The 26374-nt window shown below is 38.5% G+C and overlaps 1 protein-coding gene across 2 annotated transcripts in view; it reads right to left on the bottom strand.

The window, feature by feature from the left end:
- Window positions 1–25490, bottom strand: part of BMP5 (bone morphogenetic protein 5) — a 54276-nt gene extending 28786 nt beyond the window's left edge. For both annotated transcript variants that reach the window (XM_074153229.1, XM_074153230.1), the window contains exons 1-2: window positions 25007–25490; window positions 1895–2087 (exon numbers count right to left, since the gene is read on the bottom strand). In XM_074153229.1, coding sequence (XP_074009330.1) covers window positions 1895–2087; window positions 25007–25490 — 677 coding nt within the window. The remainder of the gene's footprint in view (window positions 1–1894; window positions 2088–25006) is intronic.
- Between the last annotated feature and the right edge of the window lie 884 nt (window positions 25491–26374).

Below are 26374 nucleotides of genomic sequence, written 5' to 3'. Positions count from 1 at the left end.
TCCCCTTCTCCAGCTTAAAACCATTGCCCCTCGTCCTGTCGCTGCAGGCCTTTGTAAACAGACCCTCCCCAGCCTTCCTGTAGGCCCCCCTCAGGTACTGGAAGGCCACTATGAGGTCTCCCCGGAGCCTCCTTTTCTCCAAGCTGAACAACCCCAGCTCCCTCAGTCTGTCCTCATAGGAGAGGTGCTCCAGCCCCCTGATCATTTTGGTGGCCCTCCTCTGGACCCCCTCCATCAGGTCCATGTCCTTCCTATATTGAGGGCTCCAGACCTGCACACAGTACTCCAGGTGAGGTCTCACCAGAGCAGAGTAAAGTGGCAGAATCACCTCTCTGGATCTGCTGGCAACACTTCTTTTGATGCAGCCCAGGATGCGATTGGCCTTTTGGGCTGCGAGAGCACATTGCCTGCTCATGTCCAGCTTCTCGTCAATCAGCACCCCCAAGTCCCTTTCCTCAGGGCTGCTTTCTAATACCTCATCCCCCAGTCTGTATTTATACTGAGGATTGTTTCTTCCCAGGTGCAGAATCCTGCACTTGCTTTTGTTGAACCTCATGAGGTTCATCTGGGCCCACCTCTCCAGCCTGTCCATTACCCTAACCTTGACCTGTGCTCTTTATAAAGATATGTTTTGTTCCTTCCCATTTCATTCCTTCCTCCAGGAAAATTCTTTTAGAACCTATGTCAAAAGAATTTTGTCAAGCTGAAGGCAGATTTAAAAAAAAATCCCACACTGTTTTGTTCCTGCCCAAATTTACTAAAGACAGCAGAAGGTATTCTGGAAGGATGAGTGCTTTCCCTCCTGTTGGTTCTGCTCCATTGATATAAAATGACTCCCTGTTTACAGCCATAAAAATTTTATAACTTCATGTTCAGAGATCTCACCTGGAAGGTACAAGCTCAAGCTTCTGTGAGCAGAAAAGAGATTTGAACTCTGGCCCAGCCTTCAAGCTAACTGATGATGGGGCATTTTTTCTCTCCAGAATACTATGCAAGTTTAGGCTGCCATTTTCTTTGTTTTTGCTAAACATGCCCAGGATAGAAATATTTCATCTGTTCCAAGATGAAGGAGAGTTTTTGTTTATCTCAAAACAATCCTTAGTTCTTCCACTTTTCTGAGCATAGACATATACCAATTTAATTTCAAAATCCAAATTTTGGGTGTATGTAGCTTTTTGCAGAAGCATCTTGGCATTGCTACTAGTTTTTAATGAGATTTTTCAGGTATTTAGCTACTTTGCCTGGTGAAATCTGGTCATTTATTTACTCAGGTCTTGCAGAGTCTTGGAAATATGGCACACACGGAGCTCTGCAAACTCAGATTCAGAGATTTGTTCATGTGTAATGTCGTATTTGTTTTCATTTTCAGTTATGGTGAGCTGCAAATGTTAACTGTGCATATGTCACCTTAAAGTCAGTGTATAACTTCATCTTTTAATTATATTCGGCAAAATATTAAAACGCATGCAATAAACCCCATGCTCCTTCAAACGTAAACAAAGTTGAACAGTCTATCTGCCTTTAAGGAGCTAAATGAATCTTGGCTGGTAGTAACTCAGCATCAGCAAATGGTGCATTTCCCAGATCCAGACACTTAGACTGTGCATACAACTCCATCATTTTCTCCCTGAGAACACCCTCTCTGTGCACGGGCAGATTATTTGGTGAGATTTGACACATAGCTCTCCATAAACCTGGAATAAATTACATTGAAGGGAAGTTTTATTCTTGCTCAGGATTTGCTGTCATTGCCCAGGAATTAATACTGCACAAGCCGCAGTGGTAGCAAAGGTGCCTTGCCGAGGGTAAGCTCATGATCAGCTATTGTCTCCCTACTTAAGATAGAAACACAAGACGTTACTCAACACGTGATCCGTTCATGCCAAGAGGGTACCTGTTCGGGTACTCCTTGATGATCTGATATACGCTAATCTGAATTGTTTCATTCTCAAAGCGGCTGTTGCTTCGGTCTTTGTATATCCGGAATTCGGCTGCTGTCACTGCCTCTCCGTGTGGGATTTGAGTAAGGTCAAAGCGAAACTCTTTGTAGTGCCTTCGCTGGTGGGAGAAGTCCTTGTCCCTTTCAACTGTGAGAAAAAGAGTTGAATGTAAATTAAAGAGGTGAAACGAATGCCCATTTCCCATGATTAATGGAGCGTTCCCTGTGCTTGGGAGTAAACAAACAGGACAATATAAAACTGTGCAAATAATAAAACCACAAGCCCAGGCATACTTCCAGTTAAAGGAAATTCCACCAGCTCAATGTCTTCAGTTCAAGAGAAAAAAAAACCTCAGTAGCTTTTATACAAATTCCAGAAGCTGGAGTGGAAAGAATATCAGAAAAAGCTGAAAGAGGGTATGTTAGTAACTAGAAATATGGACAAACTAAGAACTGTGAAAGGATTTAGGACTTCACTGTAGCCATAAGCACAACAGTAGTAATGTCAGAGCCATAGATGACTTCGGAAAACACTAATTGCCACTAATAACCAGGCAGATGAGAGGAATGTTGCTCATTGCCACTCAACGTAATAAATTCCAAAGTGGTGCTAAAGAGCACTGCGACAACTATATATTTAAGAAGCAGTTGCATCACATAAATTAACACATGTTGTACTCTAATGGCATAAGCGTCACTTTGCCAATGGTCAGAAGTAGGAGCCATGGATCGGGGCGGAGTGGTTCTGGCACCCCAGTGGCAAAGGGAGCACCACTCCTGGTGTGAGAAGTCCCCTCAAACCTGCTGTAGGTGGGCAGGTGCAGCTCCCACTGTGTCCGACACTGCCACAATTTCATATAAAAAAATTAACCCCAGCATTGTTTAATTCAGGATTGCACAAGATTTTAAGGTGGAGTAAAGAAAGGATTTTAGTTTATTGGAGTTTACAATTGATTTTGGGCTAATTCCACTGTCTGCAGCAGTTCTGACCCTGAGTTAGGAGCGGCTTTTGCAATGGAATACGTGTTTTGGTGTGGCAAGGGAACTACAGGCCACAGTACTGGCTGATGACCATTCTATGGGATTAATACTTCAGATTTTACGGATGTGGAAAGGAAAACGATCCATGGTTTCCACTGCCACAGAGTGCGATGTCATTGACCTGTGAAGCAGCTGCGCTCTGCAAGAGAGAACTTCTCATTTCTGGAGAAGCCCCTCCTGCCGTGTGAGATAGGTCCTTTGCTTTATTGCTGGTGGACAAAGCCTAAAACACTCAGAGCTGGGATTCAGTTGGGATAACTAGCTAAACATTAATGGCTGCACCTAGCTCCACTAAATGCTCCCTCCTATAACCCCTGGTCTTTTATTGCATTTGAATATTAACAGTCCTTGAATCTGAGGAAGGAACAATGTCAATTCTGAAACAACGCATATTTAGGTAACTGTTACATGTAAAAATAATAAAATGTGTATGTTATTACAATATATTTGTGTATTTATACTTATATGTTTATGTATATGTGTACATCTATGCAATTTCATCTACGTACATAATGTGTAGGTGTTTGTATGTGTATATAAATATATATTTATATATAAACCTGCATATGTGTATTATTATAAAATATATGTGGTCTTACAAAATAGAAATGCATGAAAAACAAAAAAAGTTTTGGGCTTGCCACATAAGGGTACAATTACAGACATATAAAGGGAGAGTTAATGAAGTAAAAGTATTTACACTCTTTTCAGAGCAGTAGTTACTAGTTAAGTCACCTGTGGCCATGTAGCTAGTACTTTACAGTACACTTCCCTTTCACCCTTTCAAAAACCTAAACTATCCTTGTTTTCATTAGCATATTTTTTGCAAATGCACAAATCTATGTTGCCTTAAGAACCACGAAAAATAAAATATATAGGCTATAAGAACACTTTATCTTCGGTGAAAATGAACTTTCTCCTGGCTGACAAAAGGAAAATTGTCTGCTAACTGTAAGGTTTCCTTGGCTCAAGCACATATTTAGCTTACATGGGTTTGCCATCGTACACTATGTAGAAAAAGTAAAGCAGAAAAGAGGCAGAAGCATGTAAACTGGCTGCTCTGTACCTGAAGATGAATGGGCTGCTACTGAAGAGCAACAGGATACAGGCTATTTAGCAGCTCCACTACCCGGTTCTGAACTGTGAGATATATACAGAGATCTGACTTGAGGTTTGGAGTTTGTTTGCCTTTTTTTTTTTTTGAATGTCCATGTAAAGCCTTTCATTTTGGAGCGAACTTGGCAGAGATTATCATATGCAAATGCACTGAACCGGGGAGTGCAAAGAGTCTGCTGCGAGTTTCTAAGGTTATAACTGAGCATTTTGAAACAGATATGTCGATAACCTTTAAATGAAAGATATATTAAAGGCAGATTTAATGTAGCAACACTTTCTGATATCTCTGGTTAGTATTTATTCAGCAAGTATTTACCAGCATGTGTGGGTAACAAAGCACTACGCGCTATGAGTAAGCATCGGAGAATTAGACGCTGAAAAAAAGGCTTAAATGCCAGTACTCCTGGCCTGTTTCATTTTTGGGGGGTTTGAGGTTTCCTTTTGTCTAGTTTCTTGCAAGTACTTTCTAATTGGTAACATTAGTTTGGAAACAGCAGTTCTTTCTGTCTCTGTTATAGTTTGGACAGAAGCCTCCACAATACCCTGCAATAGTATCTGTGGGGTTCTCTCAGGACCACTCACAACTGCGGAGAGAATTCTGATAGCCACTTCCTGACAAGCCCAAAATGAATCACGCAGCTCACACAGATAGTACTTATCTGTATTTCCATGTGTACCCAGGGAAGAGACAACACTGCCATCTGAAAGGGACACAAGTGCAAAATTTCCTGGGGTAGAGAGAGCATGCCCAGGCAGGCCAGGTCTTGGGACTAGTAACAGCCTGCAAAAAGGAAGGGCTGTAGGAAACAGGCACTGGACACTGTGGAAAAACATGAGTCCAGGGAGGTCCCACTCTCCACAATGAAGCCAGAATCTGAAACTGTAAATCTCAGTCAGCCAACGGTAAAAACAATTTTTAGAAATCTAGACAAGCTATGATCCTGTGTTACACAGTAGACTGAAAAAAAGCAGTGGCTGTGATGTTGCAATGTTGACTAATGACTAGAAAAATAGCCAAGTTATAAAAGCAAAATGCTATTTAATTATATTGAGTATTTTAATACCAAAAATAATACACAAGTCTTGATCTCTTCTTCATCTAATAAATGACTTGTCGGGGAATATTGTGAATGCTCAGTAGGGTGTCCCTCAGGTCCTTTATCCTGCTGAAATGACATGAAGTGCAGGGGGGGCACCACATCTCAAATATTTTTGTTTCACATGCGAGAGCTTTTCAACACTGGCAGCCTGAAAAATACAGGTTAAGGTTTTTAAGTGTTCAGTTCTTCCAGAGTGTTCTCGTGTCATTCCAGCTCTGCTCAGTTCATCTGCCAAAATGCATCTCTGTGGGACCGATCACAGCATCTGAAAACTGGTTGACCAGAAAATCAGGAAGTCCTTTTTTAACCATTGGAGGATTATCATTTTTCCAAGAAAAAATAAGTGGAATATTACAGTCAGTGCTAATTACAACAAAATCCTTCATTTGCATTCATTGATCAGAATTCTTAGCATCAACTTTTTAAAACGTTATTTTTATACCACCTGAGAATAATATATTCAGCACTATGGTTACATCAGACAAATCGTGGCTCAGGGGAATATCACAAATACCTGTGTGTAAGATGGGAAGGAATGATATTTTCCACCCATGTGGCAAACTGATGAAATATTCATACTGTATTTATACTAAGCCCAACTCTGAGAAGAAGGAAGACAAATTTACACCAAAAAGATATTTTGGAAAAAAGGGCTCATCTTTTACACCAAGAGAAAATATCATGCACTAATTTTCATTAACCAAAGTATTTGTCTTCTTGAAAAAAATGACAAAGCACATATATGGATAGACGGTATAATAAGTAATGGGTATTTTACCAATTCAGCTATAAATGTCTGATTAACTGAGCTAAAAAAATGTAAAAAGTGCTAGCTTAGTGCCAGTTTAGGTCATAGGGCATGTGGGACTGTTAGACATGCTCTTTCATTAGTGATTAGCTCCCCACTGACGTGTGCTTTGTTTTTCCTGAAATGTTTGGTATGTGGTGACACACAGGGAAAGTGAAAGCTGCTTTGGCAAACTGGGGAACAAACCAAAGATATGTTGGAATAAGCTGATTTTACAATGTAAGATCCCGGGATCCTAACTGGAATCACAAATAATGAAGCCTTGCTAATCAATGTCACTGTTTAACTACTAAATATACATGCCAAGGAAAAACAGAGGGTCTTACAGACTGTGTAACCGTAAGGGGGCAGTTACACTATTCTCGCTGAATTTCACTGTTTGACTCTGAATTCTTTGTATATGCACTAAGTAAACGAGTCAGTTTTAATCACTTCAAGGTGATAAAGGTTACAGTAAGCTGATACACTACAAACGACACTCGTTTACATCTTGAATATAATGAAACGATAGTTTATCTACAGTGAACACTTGTGGTTATCTGACAAAAACAGGTCAAAGGTTCCAGGCGTTTTCTCCTGAAATTACTCGGTGCTGCCTCAAATGACTGATAATTGAAAGCAGAGGCTGGAAATATCAAATGTGGTAGGTGACAGATAAGCAACAGATTAATGCAAGTACTCTGTTACAGGACACTAAAAGGTCAGAGGCCCTAGGAATTAGCTATTGTGCTACTGTGAAAAGACAGACATCAAATAGCTGTTTACCTGCTCTTCTCGCCAACATTCACATTCTAGAAACGCATTCTCTCTTCTATGATTAGACTATTTAAACTGACTCACTTTTTAAAAAATAAGGCAACAAACGTTTTGTAGGATGTGTGTGTAGGAGAGAAGATGTGATCCTAGAGCAAAAGGAAAGATATATATAAAAAAAACCAAACAGTTGTGCTAGGTGTAACTATTTTAGTGAAGCGCATTAGAGAGAAGTTAAGAAGCTCATTCATCAGAACATCAGTCTCAGTTGAGGAGACCAGATGACAGATTTTTAAAGATATATTTTAGAGCTTTTATTTCTAAACTTTGTTTAGTCTGTAGAAAATTAACATTAACTTTAGAAACTTAGATTAAGCTTTCCAAAAGTTATTATTAAGAAAAAAAAAAAATACCAGACCATGTAAATATTTGTCTAAACACTACTGCCTTAACAGGTTTAATCCGTTTGATGGAATGGTAAGAATCCCAATCCGGACTCAGGAAATCTATTTTGAGTTAGACACTGAAATTGATAAAAATAGTCACCTGTCCTTAAAGGATTGTTTCAGACACTAGAGACGGCTGCCTGATATACTCAGTGGAGAGACACTTCTGTTTGTTAAGGGTCAACTGTCTTGCACCAGCCAGCAAGAAGAACAGAGGAGTTTATCTACATTTCCCCTTTAATCATCTGCAGTTCCAGAGAACAGGACTAAGAGATAGCCCTTGCTCAGTCAAAGGATATTTCAGTCCCTATCAGCTGCTTTCAATGACCATGTCCTAACTGCCACGATGCTGAGTAGCCCAGCAGTGGGACATCCTGGGCTACTACACAGAAGAAATGCAGGGGTTGGGAGTCAAAATAATAATGAAATAAGTTTTTCTTCCTATATCTAATTTTTTTTTTGTTTTATTTATTTGATATTAGGCATTTACTAGACAATCATTCATCTGAGTGCTTTTACTACAAAGCTTCAGAGTCATACGCCCGCTTGCTTGCTCTCCTTTTAGTACCAAGTTGTCTGCATTTCCTTTTACCTATTTGCATCAGCAGAGCAAGGGAGGGTTGGTGCCCCCCCCAACTATTCTGTAGTCCTAGTAAGGGAGAAGTGAGTGATTTAGGCTTAATAACCCTTCATTTCCCTCCTCATCTCCTTGCCCAGCCTGAGGTGGGAAAACACATTGCACGGGCTTCAGTCATGTCTGCCCACGTTCAGAATTTACCTTCTGAAATGAGAGCTGTTGGGAACTCGTCTCCAATCAAACTGGATCAGCTCGTACTCAAAGCCCAAGAGCAGGCATATAAGGATCACTTAAGACAAAAGTGCAGGCAGAGGTTGAAAGTAGGTGTCCCCAAAACTGCATTTCACACATATCCCATCTTAAACATGAAACCTGTTGTCAGAATCTTAATCCAAATTCTGAACCCCTTATGACTGAGGCAAAATTATTTCCGTAATCAGTGAGAATTTTGCTTAAATAGGGAGGGTAAGTGTGTAAAAACTTTACTTTTTTTTTTTTCGTTGCAACAGTTCTGTTCCTTAAGAACTGCTTTATTGCAGTGCTGTATATTTGAGTTTCTCTGTATTTATTATTATTAGACTGGCTGTATTTAAAGTAATTAAAGATGTGGTTTTGAAAGAATGATGTAAATTGCTTTTACATGAAATATACTTTCTTATTAAAATACAAAGCAGAAAGCTCGATAGGTCAGATTCTGAAGCAAGTTATATTGCTGCAAATTTAGAGTTATTTCATTAAATTCTTTATTTTCAGACAGTTACTGACATCAATGAGCAATATTTGGCTATTTTGCTTAACTAAATTAGGGACAGTTTGAAATTGTTTGATGAAATACTGTGCAGTTAGTGGCAGTTTCAATAAATGAAAAATCATCTATTGTTTATTGAATCCAGATTTTAATGGTAGAATATCCCTTCCATAATTGCACAGAATTACTCAACTGTATGAGAAAACATTCACTGACTGCAACAGAATATAGAGCAAGAATGAAAAGGAAAACCATAATTTTAAATTAAAAAAAAAAAAAAGACGACGACATTGCCTGGATTTTTTTCAAGTACATATTGGGTTTCTTTCTTTATCTCTCATGGAAGATATGCATTTCAATATCCCATGCTTTATAAAAAAATAGGTTAAAATATTCATGTATCTTACCCAAGCATTTAGTATCACATCTTTTGAGAATGACCAGGAAAGCCCTGGTATATTATTAAAATTCTAAGTTTTTAATTTTGTTGTTTTTTTGTAGTCAGTAAGATCTATTAGATTCTTACCAATTAACAAAATACACATTTGAAAAAGTCCAAATATTTTGGAACACTAAATTATTATTAAGGTGGGCTCTGAAATTGTGTGATTTCTGCTTTCTAATTCCCTGAAAACATACATGCAATGTATTCAACTTTAGTAAGTGGTAGTCAGCAATTAGGCAAATCATGGAAGCTACAAAAACATGGTAGAATATAACTGTATATGTAAAAGAGAATATTTTTTTTTCATGAATTGTTTTAAGAGTTAGAGCTCAGTATGTAATTAAAAGCTCCCAGCATTCACCCTGAGCAGAAAAGAGTTCCCAGGAACTGTATACCAGTGTCCGCCAGCAACTTTTATAAGCACAGACCTAAAGAAATGAATGCCTCGACCAGAGAGGCATAACTGAGCTCAGCTTTCTCACGCATAATTTCCCAGGTGTTCTGTCCACCATGAGATTACCTATGATGCTTTCTCGTTACTTCACACTGAAATATGGGTAAAATAGATATTTTAGTGAAATTGCCGGTCTTCATTCAATAGCCAATGTTTTGCTGAAAAACTCATTGGTAAACACATGTTATTCATTCAGTTCATTCTTCTCTGTGTCTTCCAAGTGAAATGCACTTGCTCAACAAGTCAAAACAAGTGCTGTGCTGCAGCTGCTCCAATAATAATTAAATGCTGGAAGGCTTTCGGTTGTTGATACAGAATAGTAAGTGGAAGAGCAACACCCTGCTTTTCTTACGCTGGTTTGATCCTGGCCAGCGCAACAGTAGGAATAAGTAACCAGAAAAAAGAGATTGAGTTTTGGAAGTGAACAGAATTATGAGAATCTAAGTCTGGGTATTATCACGATCCTAATATAAAAGATAGTTGACAAAGTTCCTCAAAATCTTATTTTTCTTCTGGTTTCGACAGTGTAATGCACTGTATTCTTCAGCTTCCCAAATGCAAAACTTTCACTCCAGTTGTTCCGATGTAGCACAAAGCACAACAAAAGATACACTGCATATATGTACTTTTAAATTCTACTAACAGTGGTAGCGTCTCAGCTGAATCTTTCTCTATAAATTTTAAAGTTGAAAGTCCAGCTAGTCACAGCTCTAGGATTAACAGTAACAGGTCGTATTTGGACCTATTTTGTGCTGTCAGCACTAATGTGTGCCAAAAGAGAGCAACATCGCAACCAAGGGTTTGGAAAGAGGCAAAGAAGAAAAATATCACATGCAGTTTGCTATTTTGAATGTAACAAGGACGGACCCTCTGATTTCTTCATTGTTTTATTACATATTACAAAGGCACTCCACTATTACTATATTACAAAGGCACTCCAATCACAAATACCTGTTTTAAAATTCATATCCGCTAGGTTTTTAATTGTGTTCATTTTCATCAGTGATAAATAAATCTTTACTTGAAAGAATAAAACAGATCAGAGTAAAGATCACTGTATTATGTCGTTCTGAGCTGATACATAGATAAATTAGCTAATCCTTACATCACCATGCCTGAGGTTGTTAATTTTATCTGCATTTTCAATGATGTCTATTTTACCTGGGCTTTGGCAAAGCCAGTACATTTTGATACTGTCTATCAATAGACTTCCATTTTTTCTCATATTTAATTTTGTTTTTCTCTAATCATAGATCATCACAAAGAAAACTAACAGTTATTCCCAGGTTTCTGACTGTGTGTGAAAGTCAGGATGTCAGATCAACACAACCTCAAGGTTAACAAATGACAGAAAAAAAAAAGATCCCTCTTGGGTTCAGCTGCAACTGAATAGGAACAAAAGTTATACCTCTGGGATCCAATGGTCAGAAAATAGGTGTAAGTTATAACTGTTTTGACACTGTAAAAGTATACAGATGGAACATAACTTCTGAGAAAGGTGAAAGGGCATATATCATCATAGGGCAACTGGCAGCGGAGTAGAAGCTAAACATTAAAGCCCATTCTGTCTTCCCACATCTCCTTAGTTCCTGCTTGTGTTAACCCCCTGCTCACTTTCACCCAGAGGTGGCAAGTCACTCAGCCATTTACCATTTGCACATGTTGTCTAATGAAGGCCATCCATTACCCGCCGTGGAATTTGTCAGAAATGCTTCCACGGAAGTTGTGTCTGTGTGCCAAACTGGATGCAACTGGATAGGCGCTATTTTCTGCTTACACTGTGCTCACATCTGAGTATTTTAATATTACTCATATCCATTAACACCGACCAACCATTCCATAAATAACAGCCCAGCTGTAACAACGATGAGGAAGGAAACCCTCAAGAGCATTGCAAGAAAAATGCTTATTACATATAATTAAAATTATTTTGATGTGCTGTATTATAGATAGGATATTAAATTCATTTGCAAAAAATAGCCGATTACAGGCCATGTACTTATCTAGTGTCTCAGCATGGCTCAAATGAATTCAGAGTTCCTCAGATTTTTATTGATGTGCCCAAATGTATACTGGGCTAATCACTGTACTAACTGAGCCGTCACCTTAAAAATGAAAAATGTAAAGAGATTGGAATTTCATCCTTTAGAAATTGTTAGCCCTCATTTTGAAAGGTTTGCCCTGTGCATGCTTTCTATCGGCCAACACCGGGGACCCACCTAGGAGAGCCTAAGCAGTGGTGCTGAGAAACAGAGTTATGGGGCCAGATGCACAGCAGGGAGGGGCCCTCCCAGACATTACACCCAGGGGCAAACAGGAAGAGGATGAGGAGGAAGAGCAGCCAGAGGACTGGGCAGCGGTGGTGAGGAGTGGCACTTTCAGACGCAGGTTTTAACAGCCGGTTTGGGAGCTGGCTGTGATTTTAACAGCTTGTTATACAGATTCAAACCGCATCCTCTCCTCTGCAGCTCTGGTAGTCTAATCTCATCATGATTTATTCTCACAAAGAGAGATTATTTCACCCACCTTGACTTTGCATATGGAATAAATCCCCTCAACAAGAAGGAAAAAACACCTTGAAAGAAACTTAAATCTTACCAAAGTTAATGAACACTTCGACCCTCTTTCAGAGCAGAAACACACTGCTTGTTAGTGAATTAAAAGATCTCTGGGTTGGCCATCTAGCCATTACACCTGCACTGCCAGAGGAAAGGAAAAGTACTCTTCACAAAAAGCATTTGTGCCATGAGAGAGCTCAGATTAGCTCCAGGCAACACAACAATAGGTGGCGATCCCTCACGGTAGGCTACTTTGGATAGGCTTGGGAAGAGAGATACAGGAGTAGAAAAATGACATCGAAAACAAGAAAAGGTTTCCAAAGTAGAAAGAAAAAGCATGACACTTTGAGCGCACAGAACTTTTTGTCCAACACTTGTCTGAGCAAGATCATCACTCCACTCAAAAAAAAAAAAAAAAAGAAGTAGGAATGATTGATGTCAATGAATAAGACGAGTAAGATTCTCCTTCTCTGTAACCACTCTTTAACCGAGTCACAGAATGACTGAGGTTGGAAGGGACCTCAGAAGGTCATCTACTCCGAGCCCCCTGCTCAGGCAGGGCCACCTAGAGATGGTTGCCCAGGACTGTGGACATGATTGTATCATTCCTTAATTTTCACTATTACTCCACCTGGGATTGCATTTTTCATATTCCTTGCCAAGTTACTTACAAACACAATACTTGGGCTGATTGTGGAGGTATCTGTAGGTGTAACACATCTCTGGAACAGCAAAGATGGTCTCCTGAAGCTCGTATTGTACAATACTGGCTTCTCTCCAACCCTGATAGTTGAGCTGATGTCTCAGACAAATTTGGGCCTCTTTCTAAGCAGAGGTTAAGAATGAGCAGGGAGTGGAAACCTGACCACTAACACCGTGCTTTTATTTCAAATGCAGTCTTTTTGGTAAAACACCATTAAGAAAAATTGACATGCATTTTGCAGCATTTGATCAACCTTTGACTTTGCAGATGTTTGCTCTAAACCTTTGTTTCTACTAGGGCTAGAAGTGACTACTGCCCTAGCCTTTGGTCATAGGCCTGGTTTTCTTTTTCAGGTAATTTAGAACCATCTATTGCCCACAACTGCAATCATTGCAGTCTTTTCTCTTGGAGGCTTGCTTTCATTCCTATTTTGATGAGAGCACACTCCTTACCTGCAGACAAGCTGAAGCAGAACAGTTTAATGGGGTCCATGGTAAATCTCATTGACCCAAGGTGATATAATGTTAATAAAAGATGCTTAATTCCTGTACAGGAGCAGATGGCAATGTAAACACAGGATGAACAGGTCTTAACTTATTCAGGAGTTGTGCCCACAGAGTCAATTTTTCAGTTCACGCGTATGCCTGTTTCATTGATTGGAGTCCTGTGATGAACCCCTTTTGCATTAGGTCTCTCCTGTACACACACACACGCTAGGAAGCACAGCCTCTGTATTTTTCCATTTCTAAAGAATACATACAAATACAGAGAAAGCAATACACAACTGCTGGGAAACCAAAACTCAGGCAATATAGTGTTAATCTTAATGACATTACTCCCTCCATTCTGACCCAGTGAATTGCAACATGAGCTTGATCTACTTGGTATTCACTCTATAGTATAAACGGTCTCTGGATTTTCCATTACTATATATAAAAATGAAATATATATGTTTATAGATTTTATAAAATATTATTTTAAGTATATTTACATAAATTAAAAATTTATATATATAAATTAATCTCCTTGTACACGTGATCTCATTATGATATGCAGCCTCAGTAAACATGATTATTAATTCAATAGTTTAAGAAGCGATGAAAAAACATTACTTTTTGAAGACCTATGTGGTTAAAGTAGATACTCATCTTGAGAACTGTAAGATGACATTAGTAAAGAAGCACACCAAAGAATCTAAGAGAAGAAAGAACTTTATCCTGAAATAATACCTAATTTTAAACTACTTTGATAAACAATACTATATTGTGTCACATTACACGTACCTCTCAAAATTCTGAAAAAATAACCAAGCCTCCTCGAAAGTTGTCATATTTAATTGTATCATTACTATATTACTGTAATTACTGTTGCTTAACACCAAACACTATGGCCTTCTGAATAACTTACTATGCTATTCAGCAAATTTGTGTTCTATTTCTAATCATAGAAGCTTGTAACTTTAAAAACCATTAACTAGGCAAATGCAATTGTTTGTAGCTGAACTGTAGGTTTAACCATCACTACCTGAAAGACTTAGTACAGATTTTTAGCATTTCCTAAAATACTGATCCCTTCACAGTGATAATCATGGGCAGTACTGTGTCAGCCTAGAGTCTCACAACCCAGCAGTAATAACTTGTCTGTTTTATGTAGAATATGACTCATGCTCAGTGATAAACCTTTTACAATAATGCCATAATTATGTGTAGTTTACTACTACAAGCAATTAATTCTTCATGGCATTTCATTCTCCAATGAGTCTAATTATCAGTGTTTTAATAAAATAAAATTGAAGGCGTATTCTTTTGCCTTGTGATTCTTAAAGTCTTGGAACTAGATTTTTTACTTGGTATTAATAATTTTATAGCTTCTATTCCTTTCTGTCTTCATTCATTTTAGGTCTAATCTTATAAACCAAGTGTGTGGAAAGTGAACTATGGAACAACAACAGTAGAGGACCATATACATATATCTTGTCTTTAGTGAGAAGAGAAGCACTACGGTCAAGCCCATGTGTTTCAAAAGCCATCAGCTATATGACAAGCCTTATAAAATAAGGAGTGTTTGAAGTTGCTTTCTGAGCCTTTAGAGTGCCCATTTTCAAGAACTGCATCTGTTTCTGGATGTTGATTTGTTTTCATTTTTGTTTCTTCTGCAACTACAAGGGATAATTGTTGTTCTTTAATGAAACCTTAGATGTGCCCATAAATCATCAATGCACAAAAAATCTCAGGGCAAATATTATACAACTACCACAAAGCTCATGGGAACTCGCAATTCTGTGGAAGCATAAGGAACTCTGAAGTTTTGGAAACCCACAGAGAGATCATTTATGGCAAAGAGGCTTGTCTCTTTTATCATTGTATGTGAACTTCAGCCCTTGCAGTACTGTTGATTGGCCTCTCACTCCTTCCTTGATGTCTTTGGAGAAAGCTCCAAGCTGAGAATCAGAGAAGAGAAGCCCTTCTCAGAACAAAGAAAATTTTGTGATTTTATTCTCAGAAGTATCAAGGATCCTCAATGGAAAAGGAAGGATTTAAGGACCCAATTTTGCAATCAAAGGGACAAGGCAGAGATCTTACTGACCTAACTATGAGATTACTCAGCACCTCATACCACTGAATTCTGCTGCCATTTTACTCTTCAGCTCTTTGGAGCAGATCCATAAACTCTCCTCCTTATTTCAAAATGTTACAACAGGATGTAATTAAGTACAATTAACAAGGAGGTCAAACGGTCATCTGATAAACACTGGCCCAAACAGGCAGCTTGAAAGGTCAGGGCTGCTAAAGCCGCATAGTATTGATGGGAAAGAATATTATGATTTAAGGGGGAAAAAATCCCAATGACTAAAACTTAAGAGCTTTCTATATTACACACACAAAGCTATGCACACAGGCTGATATGCATGCACACGTGCCTCGAAGAGGCACAAATCTATATTCTGAGAACAAGAGCTAGACTAACTACACGTCATCTCTCCATTGCACCAGATCTCAAATCTCAGATTTGGTGCTTTAGTTGCAGTGTTTCTTTTTCTTTTTCATTATTTTGTAAAACCATCTGTAAATACATTTGTTGCCCTTATAGAAGGTTTTTTTTAGCCCTTTCTAAAATAATGCTTGAGATCACTATGAGGAAACACAAGGTGTTGGGAGGCCCTTGGGAGCAAGGTATTTTACAGAGTGCGCAGCCAGAGTAAAAAGAGGCTTCATAAGAAGAAGCTATTCCATTGCTCTGCAAGGCCAAAGAGTGAGAGTGCAGAGAAGTGAAAATGAACACAGAAATATTTAGCCATCCTCATTTTGTGGACTGGTAAACAGAGGTACACTGTTTTCATTCTCTATCTGAGGCTCTTCAGGTTTTCCCTATTTGGTTGCTCAGAGATTTCACTCTCTGACTTTCAGGTTTAGGCTAGGCTGGGGCTGGAACAGGCTCACTGCAAAACATTTGGGCACATTTCATGTACAAGGCAACCAGATAACCTGGTCAGGTGTAGCAGATTAACCTTCAGGATGACTAGCATGTTATGACTTGTAGTTATTGACGGATACCCCAGCTGAGGTAATCTTGGGAACAACCTTCCCAAAGTTGTGTCCCTGCTGGGTCTCAGCCATCAAAAATCACCACAAAGACTACAGCTGTCGTGGGGTTGTACGCTGTGCTTGCTCTCACTCTCATGGCTTTATCTTCCATACTACTGTTTGCCCACCTTTGGGGTTTCTCAGCTAATGTCTTTGCAAACCATACCACTAGAACCCCATGGCTCCAGGCACCAGGTGCCAATAGGTGCCATCTGCCCGCTGGTCCAAAATCAGACTGACAAATCATTCAGTGTTCCTGCTTTTTCCTCTTCTGTAGTCTAGGCTTGCCAGGACAAAACTTAACACCGCTGCCTCCCAAACTGATGCCATCCGTATTGTAAAAGTCCAACACAATATCATTTTGAAATTATTTTGAAGTACCTTATAGGTGAATACCCCCCCTATATTTCTCCCTCACTTTGGAAAAAAAAAAAAAAAAAGGAGATTTTAAATGGATATGCCTAGACAAATTGGTTTATAATAAATTAATTTATAATACTCTGGATTATGGGTACAGCTTTTCCAGATAATATGAATAAAGCTTCATTAATTTAGCTACAGTCAAATACATGAGAATTAGAACAACAATAGTTTCATTTAATAGACACAGTCTACAAAGGCATGGAATCACAGAATCACTAAGGCTGGAAAAGACCCTTAGGTTCTCGTGAGGTCTGAATATTGCTAGGTTAGATAAAAATAAACCTAAGAGAAGTTTTGACTATTCGAATTCCTATCTCCTTCTGATTGCCTTCCAAAAAGAGAATTAGGTGGAGTTTTGCTTCTGCAAAGCCACTGGTTATCAGCTATGGATATATATCATGTACCATCACTAGCTGTCCCAATAAGTTTTCTAAGCTCTGACTCATTAATAACTGTTGTCTTCAGTTTGCCCTGAATTGCAGTGGGAAAAAAAGTAAAGCCATGTTCTGGCAAGGTACTACACATGCCACTGAGTTGTATAACAGCAGCTGATAAAGCCAAGTTCTTGATCTATTGCACAGGAGCTGTTGCTGAAAAAAAGCTGGGAACTAAACATTTAGATTCACCTTTTGGAGCATCTCTCAATACTAGTGGGAAGATTCGAAGTGGAGAGCCGAGCTGTAAAACCTCTCTGTTTCTACTTGTTTTAGAGTCATTTTTTGTACAGAAACAAATTCATAATTCAGTACAAAACACAAACCAGCTCCTGCTTGGTGTACCCCACCCACAAACTTAAATAATGTAGTTGTCAGGGTTGACAAGTTCTGCCTGCTGTAGCATTTCTGTGTTTTATAGGAAATTTTAACCAGGGGTGTTATTTTAAGAGATGAGCAAATGGGGAAACCCCATGGCCTACCCAATAAAATATGAACTTTAGGTGCAATGGAGCACTCATAAATATGACTCAGAACAAGGGGATTCATTGTTTCTCCCGACCCCTTTTAGCTGCTCCTCTGATCTCAACCTCTCTGTGTGCGTCATGGCAGCCCTCATCCTTTAACCTGCGGTTTTTAAAAGCTAGCTTCTAGGTTATTTATGGCTGCAAATGTTAGTAGCCTGTCTGTGTACTCCCTGCACACACATGCTGAAGGGTGGGGGGAGATGCGTTTTATTTTGCAAGGACAAAAATTTTGCCCAGGGAGCCAAGTGCCTGGGGAGGTTGAGGTAGTCGTTCTGCCACCAGAGATTGAGAAGAAAACTGCTTCCTTCACCTGTAAGGCTCTCCAGAAGAAACTTATACTTGGCATAATTTTATCTTTCATTTGGACATTATCTGTGTTTTATCAAGTTCTCCCTCCTTTTCTCTCGCACTTGCCCTTTCTCTGTCCATATGCACCTTTCTCTAAGCAATCCTGCTTCAGCAGGGGAGTTGGACTAGATGATCTATATGGTCCCTTCCAACTCTAAAAAAAAAAAATTCAGTGAAATTCAGTGAAAAATTCTCCCTACCATGATGAGCTTCCCTCCACTTTTGTAAGTGTCTTCCCTCCACTCTACTAGCCTGGGAAATGCTCCAGTGCTACAACATCGTGCTCCATGTGAGGCACACAGGAGCGGGACTAACTCTCCCAGTAATACCAGTTCCTACAGAGGTTCTTTCTCTGCTGTGAACCCTTCCCATGCCCAGCAGGTCTGTGTCCAGACCCGCACATTGGCTGTTGCCTCCTGAGAAGAAGAGGGCTGTCCTCCCTGTAAGGCTTGGTCTGTGCTTTGCCATTTTCCTCTCATGCTTGTTCTCATTCCTTCCCTCTCCATCTCCTGCCCTGTCTCCTAGTCTCACCGCTTCTCAGCCTTTAATCCCTTCTGCAGCCAAATGCCACTGACATAAAATTAAAGTTCAGTGACCCTGCCTAGACGGCGGGGGTTAGAGACAAGGGAATGGACAAGGAGGAGAGGACGGGGAAAAGTGTGGGAAATAATTATGAAGTCTGGTAGCAGCCAGAGCTCTCCTGAAGCCCTGGGGAGCCTTTCTTTAGCGGGAGGCTGCAATTGGCACTTCATAAACTGTTCATTCTCAGCTATGTGGAAACACCAGATGACACCTAGAATGATCAGACTGTAATCAATCAATTTTCTGCAAAAGTCTATTAGTCTGTGGGCCTATGAAAGCAAGCTGAAAGGAACTGCCATGGCTAAAAAGAGAAGAAAATGGAACTGCCCATGTCGTAATTACCTCCATAACTCAGGCAGTAAGCAGGCAGGTAGCCATGGTAAAATTCTTTGCATAATTTAACATTCAGAGAAAATAATAACAGGAGCAATAAGTGTGGGAGATCATGTATGTGCCAAAGCTGTCCTGCTATTTAAGCAAATAATCCGGGGTTTAGGAAGAGAACCAAGAGGCTCTCCATCCACTCCATGGCAGGCAGATTCCTCCCCTAATACCCTCTGCACAGAGGCGTCTCCACAAGCCTCCCACTTTCTCTTTCATGGCTAGCCAGAGTCACTCAGAGATTGTGTTTTCCTGGGAAAATATGTACTGTACAATACATACAATCCCCACAACCCCACCCAAAGTCTGTGTTTAGTCTGGAAAGGAGCACTTTCTAAAGAAGAAGCGGAACTGGGTCAGCCATTCTTCCCAATGGGAAAAATATTAATAATAATATGTATTTATATGTATCCATACATATATATAGCTTTTCACCATGCACGTCTAACCATCTGCTAAATCAGTTTCTCTTCAGTTATCTGCAATTTCTTTCAAGTCTGTCGGCAAGAAAAGTCAGACAGTTTTATACCCCAGTTAATGGAGAGCTTGACATTTTTTTGGCTGGGTAGATACAATAATTTACTTGGATTTAAAGTGTTAACTTTGGCAAAAAAATTAATTGACAGTTATAAAAACATTATTTTGTTAGATGATATTTATGGATCACACACAAACCTATTTTGAGGTAGAGTTATATAGTTCATAAGGTTCATGTAACAAGAGAGATTTCAAAGGAAATATAAAATATTTCAATATAAAGCAACAAATGTAGTGTAATTCAAAAAAGGAATATGAAGAATATTTCTTGCTCAAAATTAAATAAAATCCATAACAACCTGCTCTGTCATCACACAAAAACGAATTGTAAGGATTGGGTGAGGATTTTTAGGGAATGTCATCCCGTGGGTAAAGTCCTTTTGTTCTAAAAATAAATAAACCTATTTTGCAAAAAGCTGTCTTAATATTTAATTTGATCATATGAAATTATTTCATCATTAATAGTTATTTTTAATGCCTGATTGCATACCTGGGACACAAAAAATTAGTTCAGCTCACTGACTGGGTGACGGCAATTTCATTAAGGGGCAAAAAAAATCTTAGGATTTCAAGATGCCAAGTAATCACTTGGCATCTTCACTTTGGGTGAAGATTAAATGAGACCTGCTTGATCTAATTTCCTTTAAATTTTATGTAAAAGAGTGAACAATGCCATGTTATTGACTTTGGGTTGCCATTCAAAAAAACTTCACAAATATTTTCTCTTTTTTTTTTCAGTATTGATCCAACTCCTCAATTAAAGACGTGGGGTCTACTCGTTATTTAAAAGTTTTATCTCTGTAATAGCCTCCCTCTGTCCAAGGCAAGATAATAGCACTATTTCCGTCACTTCAGTTAAGCTTGTGTCAATATTTTCATTAGAAGCCTGCATTTAAGGGACTAAAACTGTACCACAGCCAAGGAAATTCATGTAAGGTTAAAATTAAGACAGCAACATCTGAAATACAGTGGAAAAGGAAAAAAGAAAGTGTGCTCATTCCTAAGCTTTGAGGAGAGATGTTAATGATCTTGAGGCCTTTTTGCGTGTATCCTTCAAATCCAGCTCCCCTTCCACAGTTCCTGGCATTTTATAGCTTAGCACTCCATATCCCTCGCTGATGATATGTTAGCTGTGAGTAGAAGGTTGTAGAAACTGAATTAGTTTAATTTAAGAAACCAGCTACTTTATACACTCGAGGTCTGATTGCAGTTAGGAATCCTTTCTTTTTCGTGTTTAAGGAAAATATATTTTTACAGGTATTCAGTGTGGGTTGACGTACGGTAGGTTTCTCAAAGTAGTTGTGTAAAAGTTGTTCTCTGCCATGCTAGCATTCTCTGATGAACACAATGGGCTGTAAATCTTGTGAATGTATGTATTTGCTTAGTGATTCAGGTTTTAAAGAAGAACATAATCTTCATGACAGTGTGCAAACTTGGGGTAGAGAAGCTGGAGAAATACGGACAGTCATCTGTGTCTCAAACAGGCAAAATTTCCTTTGATTTCAGCATCTGATTTACGAACTGATCACAGCACATGTTGGTTGAGGATTATTATAATTAAGATTGCAGAATTGTATTGTGTGTGAAGAAGAAAAGGTGTTTTTCTGGGGTGTATCGGTTACTTTAAAAAGGTCCATAATACTGTATCCTTCTTTCAATTAGTATGTGTAGGTCAGGGTCACAAATTTTCTAGTTATCTTCACATCTGAGTTTTTGAAATTAATTTTATATGATAAGAAATAAAACGTAACAGAAAACCACAAAATGTATATATATTTATCCCCTATCTTATAGAGAGTTCATATCAATTCACAGGAAAATATGGAGAAAGTAAACAGAGTTGCTTAGCAAATGCAGCAATCCATTTAGAGAAAAATTTACAGATGTGTTGTAAACAAGTGAAAATATAGACCATTTGAATTGCATGAGAAGGAACACTTAAGTACAGTGGATTTAATGATTGCTTTGATGCTGATGGAAAATTCAGCCCTTGAAATGTTCAAATGTAGTTTATAAAACTGCTGCTTTTTCTCCAAGCCTCAGTCATGTACATATTTTTTTATTCAATCCTGCTCTTTTGGTGAGAGGTGAAGAGTGGGAACACTAACATTTGTCTTAACAAAGTCCGTCCTTAACTAAATTTTGAGTGAGCAGAAAAGTGAGTAGGACTCCATGAGTATTATTTGCCTGTTCTCTGAGGAACAGGGTATCCTATATATATGTCATTTTGGGAGACCAGCCAAAAAGAAGATGCCAGAACTCTGAACAGTCAGGGCTTTGCAACAATATAATAAAATATAACAACAGGGTAAAAAAACACCCAGTGAGGAAACCAAAGTCCTGAACTTGTAGGTGATATAATCAGATCTTTAAAAACCCCAGTGTATTTAGTGCAGGATTTATTCTTTGACTGCTGGAGCAACCCCAGTTAACTCTTCTGTTACACTCATCAATATTTATGGAGAGCTGCCAACGCACAGAGTCTTATACAAGATACAGTCTCTGTCTTGTCGTATCTTTCAAGAAAGAAAGAGACAGAAATTCTGGTATAAATTCCAGGATAAAGAGCAGGTGTTTACAATTTTAACTTCAGGAGAAGTAAATGTAGTCTTGTTTTTCTCCCTGTTTGCTTGACAGAATTATAATTGCAGTTCCCTTGATAATTACTTTTTAAATTTGTTTTTCAAAGTGAGGTTTTTGCAACTTTGACAAGTTGAATTTTGTCAAAATTATCATATCGGTTTCAATTCTTATTATTTGTCCTTGTCTATTTTTTTACTTTACTTTTTAATCTTATTCAGCCTTTTCAAGCTTATGCTTAATAATTCCTACCCAACATCTCAGGGACATATTTCTTGTTTTAAAATATATGTCTTAAATTATTATAACTGGCGACAACCACATACAGAAGTTTTAATTTAAAATATCATGATGATTAATAAAGCTTTATAATTACACCTTATGTAATTAACAGTGTGCAAGTATGAACATGTTGTATGCTACTTCCAGAGCAGATTAATTTGATGCAAGTTGACTGAGGCTTCAAATCTAAAACCGGTTGAGTTATTACTGTGCTGCATCAGCATTTATTGATTTTAAGGTACAGTGTTAACATTCACTTATCACTGCATATTTTTCCCCATTGTACATTAAAAGAGCTTGCCCTCATCTGTCATGATCTTATGCTGCATAAATCATACAAAATGGTTACCTGTTTCTGTGATTTATTTCATTTTTATGTTAATTATACCGAAACATAGGATTGTTTAATAAAAATGTTGAAGCTAATCTGTATCAGTCATCAATATTTCTTACGCATGTTACACGGTGGAATGCATGATAAACCACAATATCCAGCATGTATGGAAGGGCATTTAAAGTGAATTAGGATTTAGACTCACTTAGGGCTGAGACACATTTTAATTTCACAGAGCCCAAACAAAACCTGGTATTTACACAGTGTTTTTTTATAAGTTAATGGTGTCTATTAATCATAATCACTAGAAAAATAAAGCATCTCACCCCCAGTTTTCACAGTTTAGAAATGTAAGATACAGTTTAGCTTCTCAAAATTACTTTCTTAAGGCAACACTGTCTTCCCAATAAAATGAGACAAATATTAGAAACTTCCCAGTCAAGGTAAGACACTCAGTGGAAACTTGCATTCTTCCAGAGAGGGTTTTTGTCTGGGGAAACGCAGAAGGATCAGGCTAGGACATATCCGACACTGAACCTTCAAAGTCTTCTACTCATGCTCTGCAAGAAGTCCTCATGAAATCAAAGACATTTCATGAAATCAAAGGCTAGGTCCCATGTAAATAGTCCTCTGGGCCACTGATGAAATGGTCTGAGACGTGTTTACTGAGGGTATTTCTCAGGACACACAAGGAAAATTTTTGCAGGATCAGGGCTTTGCCTAATGCTTAGGAGATCAGAGCATTTCCTATTTCCCTTACAACATTGCCATTTTAAATTCAGCTGAGTCCAGATACTCTGGGTAAATCGAGGCATATAATGATAACTTCAAAGCAATACACAGATAATATGTAACTCTTCCTAAAGGATGAGCAACACATTTTCCAAAATCAGGTTTCCTTTTTTTCTGGTCTGCTATTTCAAGAGCAAGAGCAACTAACAAACATATTTAGAGTTGTGGACGTGTTACTCTTAAGGAAAAAGATCTCAGAATTGAACACCTCCTTATCTGCAATGTAACTAAAGAAAAGTAATTTTATTATTACAGCAACTAAACTCTAGGCTGTCATTTTCCTAAAAAATCAAGTTGTTGAGGGTTTTAGTGTTTGGAAACAATTTTAATCCTGCAGCAAGGATTAAAGACCTGGTAGACATAAAAGGTACAGAATGTGTGTGATAATCTGAAGGTATTTCAGAAAATGTGCCATTGTTTAAAAAGTTTCTACAGAAAGTATTATCCTGGAAAGTAAGGGTTCATCAGATTTTGTACCAGTTTATTGAGAAAATTCAAGTTTTCAATTAAATCTCTTGTTATTCAGATCAAACAAGAAGGGTTTTTTTAGCTAACTTTATGAGTCCTGCAGCATTTAAAATACTTATAAAAATAGTAAATACATTTCATGAATTGTTTGCAGCTTTCTTAATGACATTTAAGTTGCCTTCTATTAAGCAAATCTCTAACTGCTCTTTTAACCACAACGTAACTGGTAAGTATATTTATTATACTCAGAAGCCAATATAATTTAGTTTTATCAGTTTTTGTGTCTGATTTGATATCGTTTTCAAAAGCATTCTTTTCTTGCATGTTTCTGGTGTTTAATACTCTACTTGTTATTTAATTTATTTATGACACAGAAAGTAAGAACCATTGCAGACTCTGAGCACCATGGCAGTATAATAAAAGAGAGTCTGTGGTTATAAAATAGAAATAACAAAGAAACAGCAATAGATTATTTAAAAAAACAGCCATCCAGCTGAAAAGATAATAAAACTGTGACTCTTACCAAAAGAAAAAAAAAAAAACCTACATAACCTAAGAAAACTTTTTCTTTTTTTTTTTTTTCTTTTCGGAAATGGCTTAACTTTTCCCTTTTCATAACATTCTAGGCTTTAAAATATTAACAACTGATGTTTGTTCATGTCTGAGCTTTAAGCAAAACAGTGAGGGAAATAACCAAGCAATAGGCATAAGTGTTTGATTTTTTGAGATTTTAAAAAAAAAAAAGGAGTTAGTTGGCCTAAGGCTAGAATTTTCATTACATCAATGAAAGAAAGAAAACAGAAGCCAGCAGAGGGGAGTTATAGAAACTGACTTTATATAAACAGTGAGAAAAATCTTTTTCCATGGCCACCTACAACGTAGCTACTTTACCTTCAGTACGACTTTTCTTTTACCAGTGGCACAGCAGCCCATGCCCAGTCCTGCCGTTTTAGAACAGGTTACGGTCCGGCCGAGAGATTTGCCCCTCTCCAGATCAGGCTAACAGTTTGTCAAAGAGAGCAGAAACAGAAAATTTTTTCACGTACCTAAATTGACAAAGCTCATGACCATGTCAGCATCATTCAGAAAGTTGGTGTCGTGCAGGCTGGCTAAGGGAGGATTCTGTGTGGCCAGGGGGGTCATGCGAGATAATTGTATTCTCCGCGAATATCCATTTGGAGAGGCAGGGTATCCTTTCCGTATCCCTCTGCTCTCCCCTGCCATTGATCCCTTTAGTGAATACTCCAGCTCCTCAGTGTCCTCTTCATTTGCCATGGCATTATACAGGTCCAGCATGAAGAGGGGTGCAGAAGAAGCCTGCTTTCCTGGTGAAAATGGTCTGGGTCTGTGAGGTAAACCCAGGATAGAGAGAATCTCTCTCTGAATCTCCCTTCTCTCATGGTTCCGCAGCCTCCTGTAAATAAAACTCGAATGGACATGATTGTCTCCTAAACCTCCCTGTGCGTGACCCACCAGAACCCAGCAATTCCAGAGCAAGCCCACGAAAGCTTTGAGCGCAGTTAGGTTCATCTTTGAAAAGAAAAAGAACAAGGAAAAAAAAAAATTAAAAAAAAAATCTTTTCTCCTACTTGTTCTGAGTTCCTACGAGGTCTGCTTTCCCAGTGGCTGAAAAACAAAATTTACCTATTCTTCATGTCAATGTCCTCTCTAAACGTAACATCTTTGGTGATTTCTCTCCCCCCACCCTGTTTAAATATTATGGAATGTGTCAGGTTGCAGTTATTTCTAAGAAAGCTGAAATTCAGACTTCCAATTTTCCACTGTTGTTATCGTTTTTTCTGCATTTATGGAGCAGAAGACCAGTATTTTGTCAGCTGACCTAGGCATTCCTATATAAACCTTAGATAACCAGGTCTTTGGTGGGGAGCTGTATTAGCAAGAGCTGTTCTTCTGACACATTGTAGTTCCCAGAGTTATCGTCCCTCGTTATTCTGAGTTCTTCGTACACCTTGCGCTCTTCCCAAGATAAAATCCTGAGTCACAGATTTGTCTTGATCAGTACCTTGGTGGTGTAACACATATTTGTCCAGCAGCCTGGTGATAACTTTAACATCTTTTGAATCGCTTGAGTGTAAAGTAATTCTAAAGCATGTACTAATCAATCAAATTACTGTGTTGCCATGAATTTACTCGCAAAAAAAAACCCTTCTGTAAATCCATTCAACCCTTTTCAGCTTCTGAGCTGTTATTTCCAACTCTAGCAGGCACAAATATAACAGCTCTCTTCAAGAGAGATCTAAAGACTAATGTAAGCACAACCCTGCTGGGAAAGAAGAGGCTTCTCATTGTAATTTGAAACGGGTATAGCAAAAAAGTCCTTAACCCTTCTCTTGCCAGGCAGAGCTTTAAACCTCTCCCCCCCCACACAGCTCCCCCCCAACTGACAGTAACAT

Source organism: Numenius arquata, chromosome 9 (genome assembly GCF_964106895.1).
Source record: "Numenius arquata chromosome 9, bNumArq3.hap1.1, whole genome shotgun sequence".
Lineage (NCBI taxonomy): Eukaryota > Metazoa > Chordata > Aves > Charadriiformes > Scolopacidae > Numenius > Numenius arquata.
Note: the sequence above shows the minus strand (reverse complement) of the source record. Positions and strands in the feature narration are given on the sequence as shown.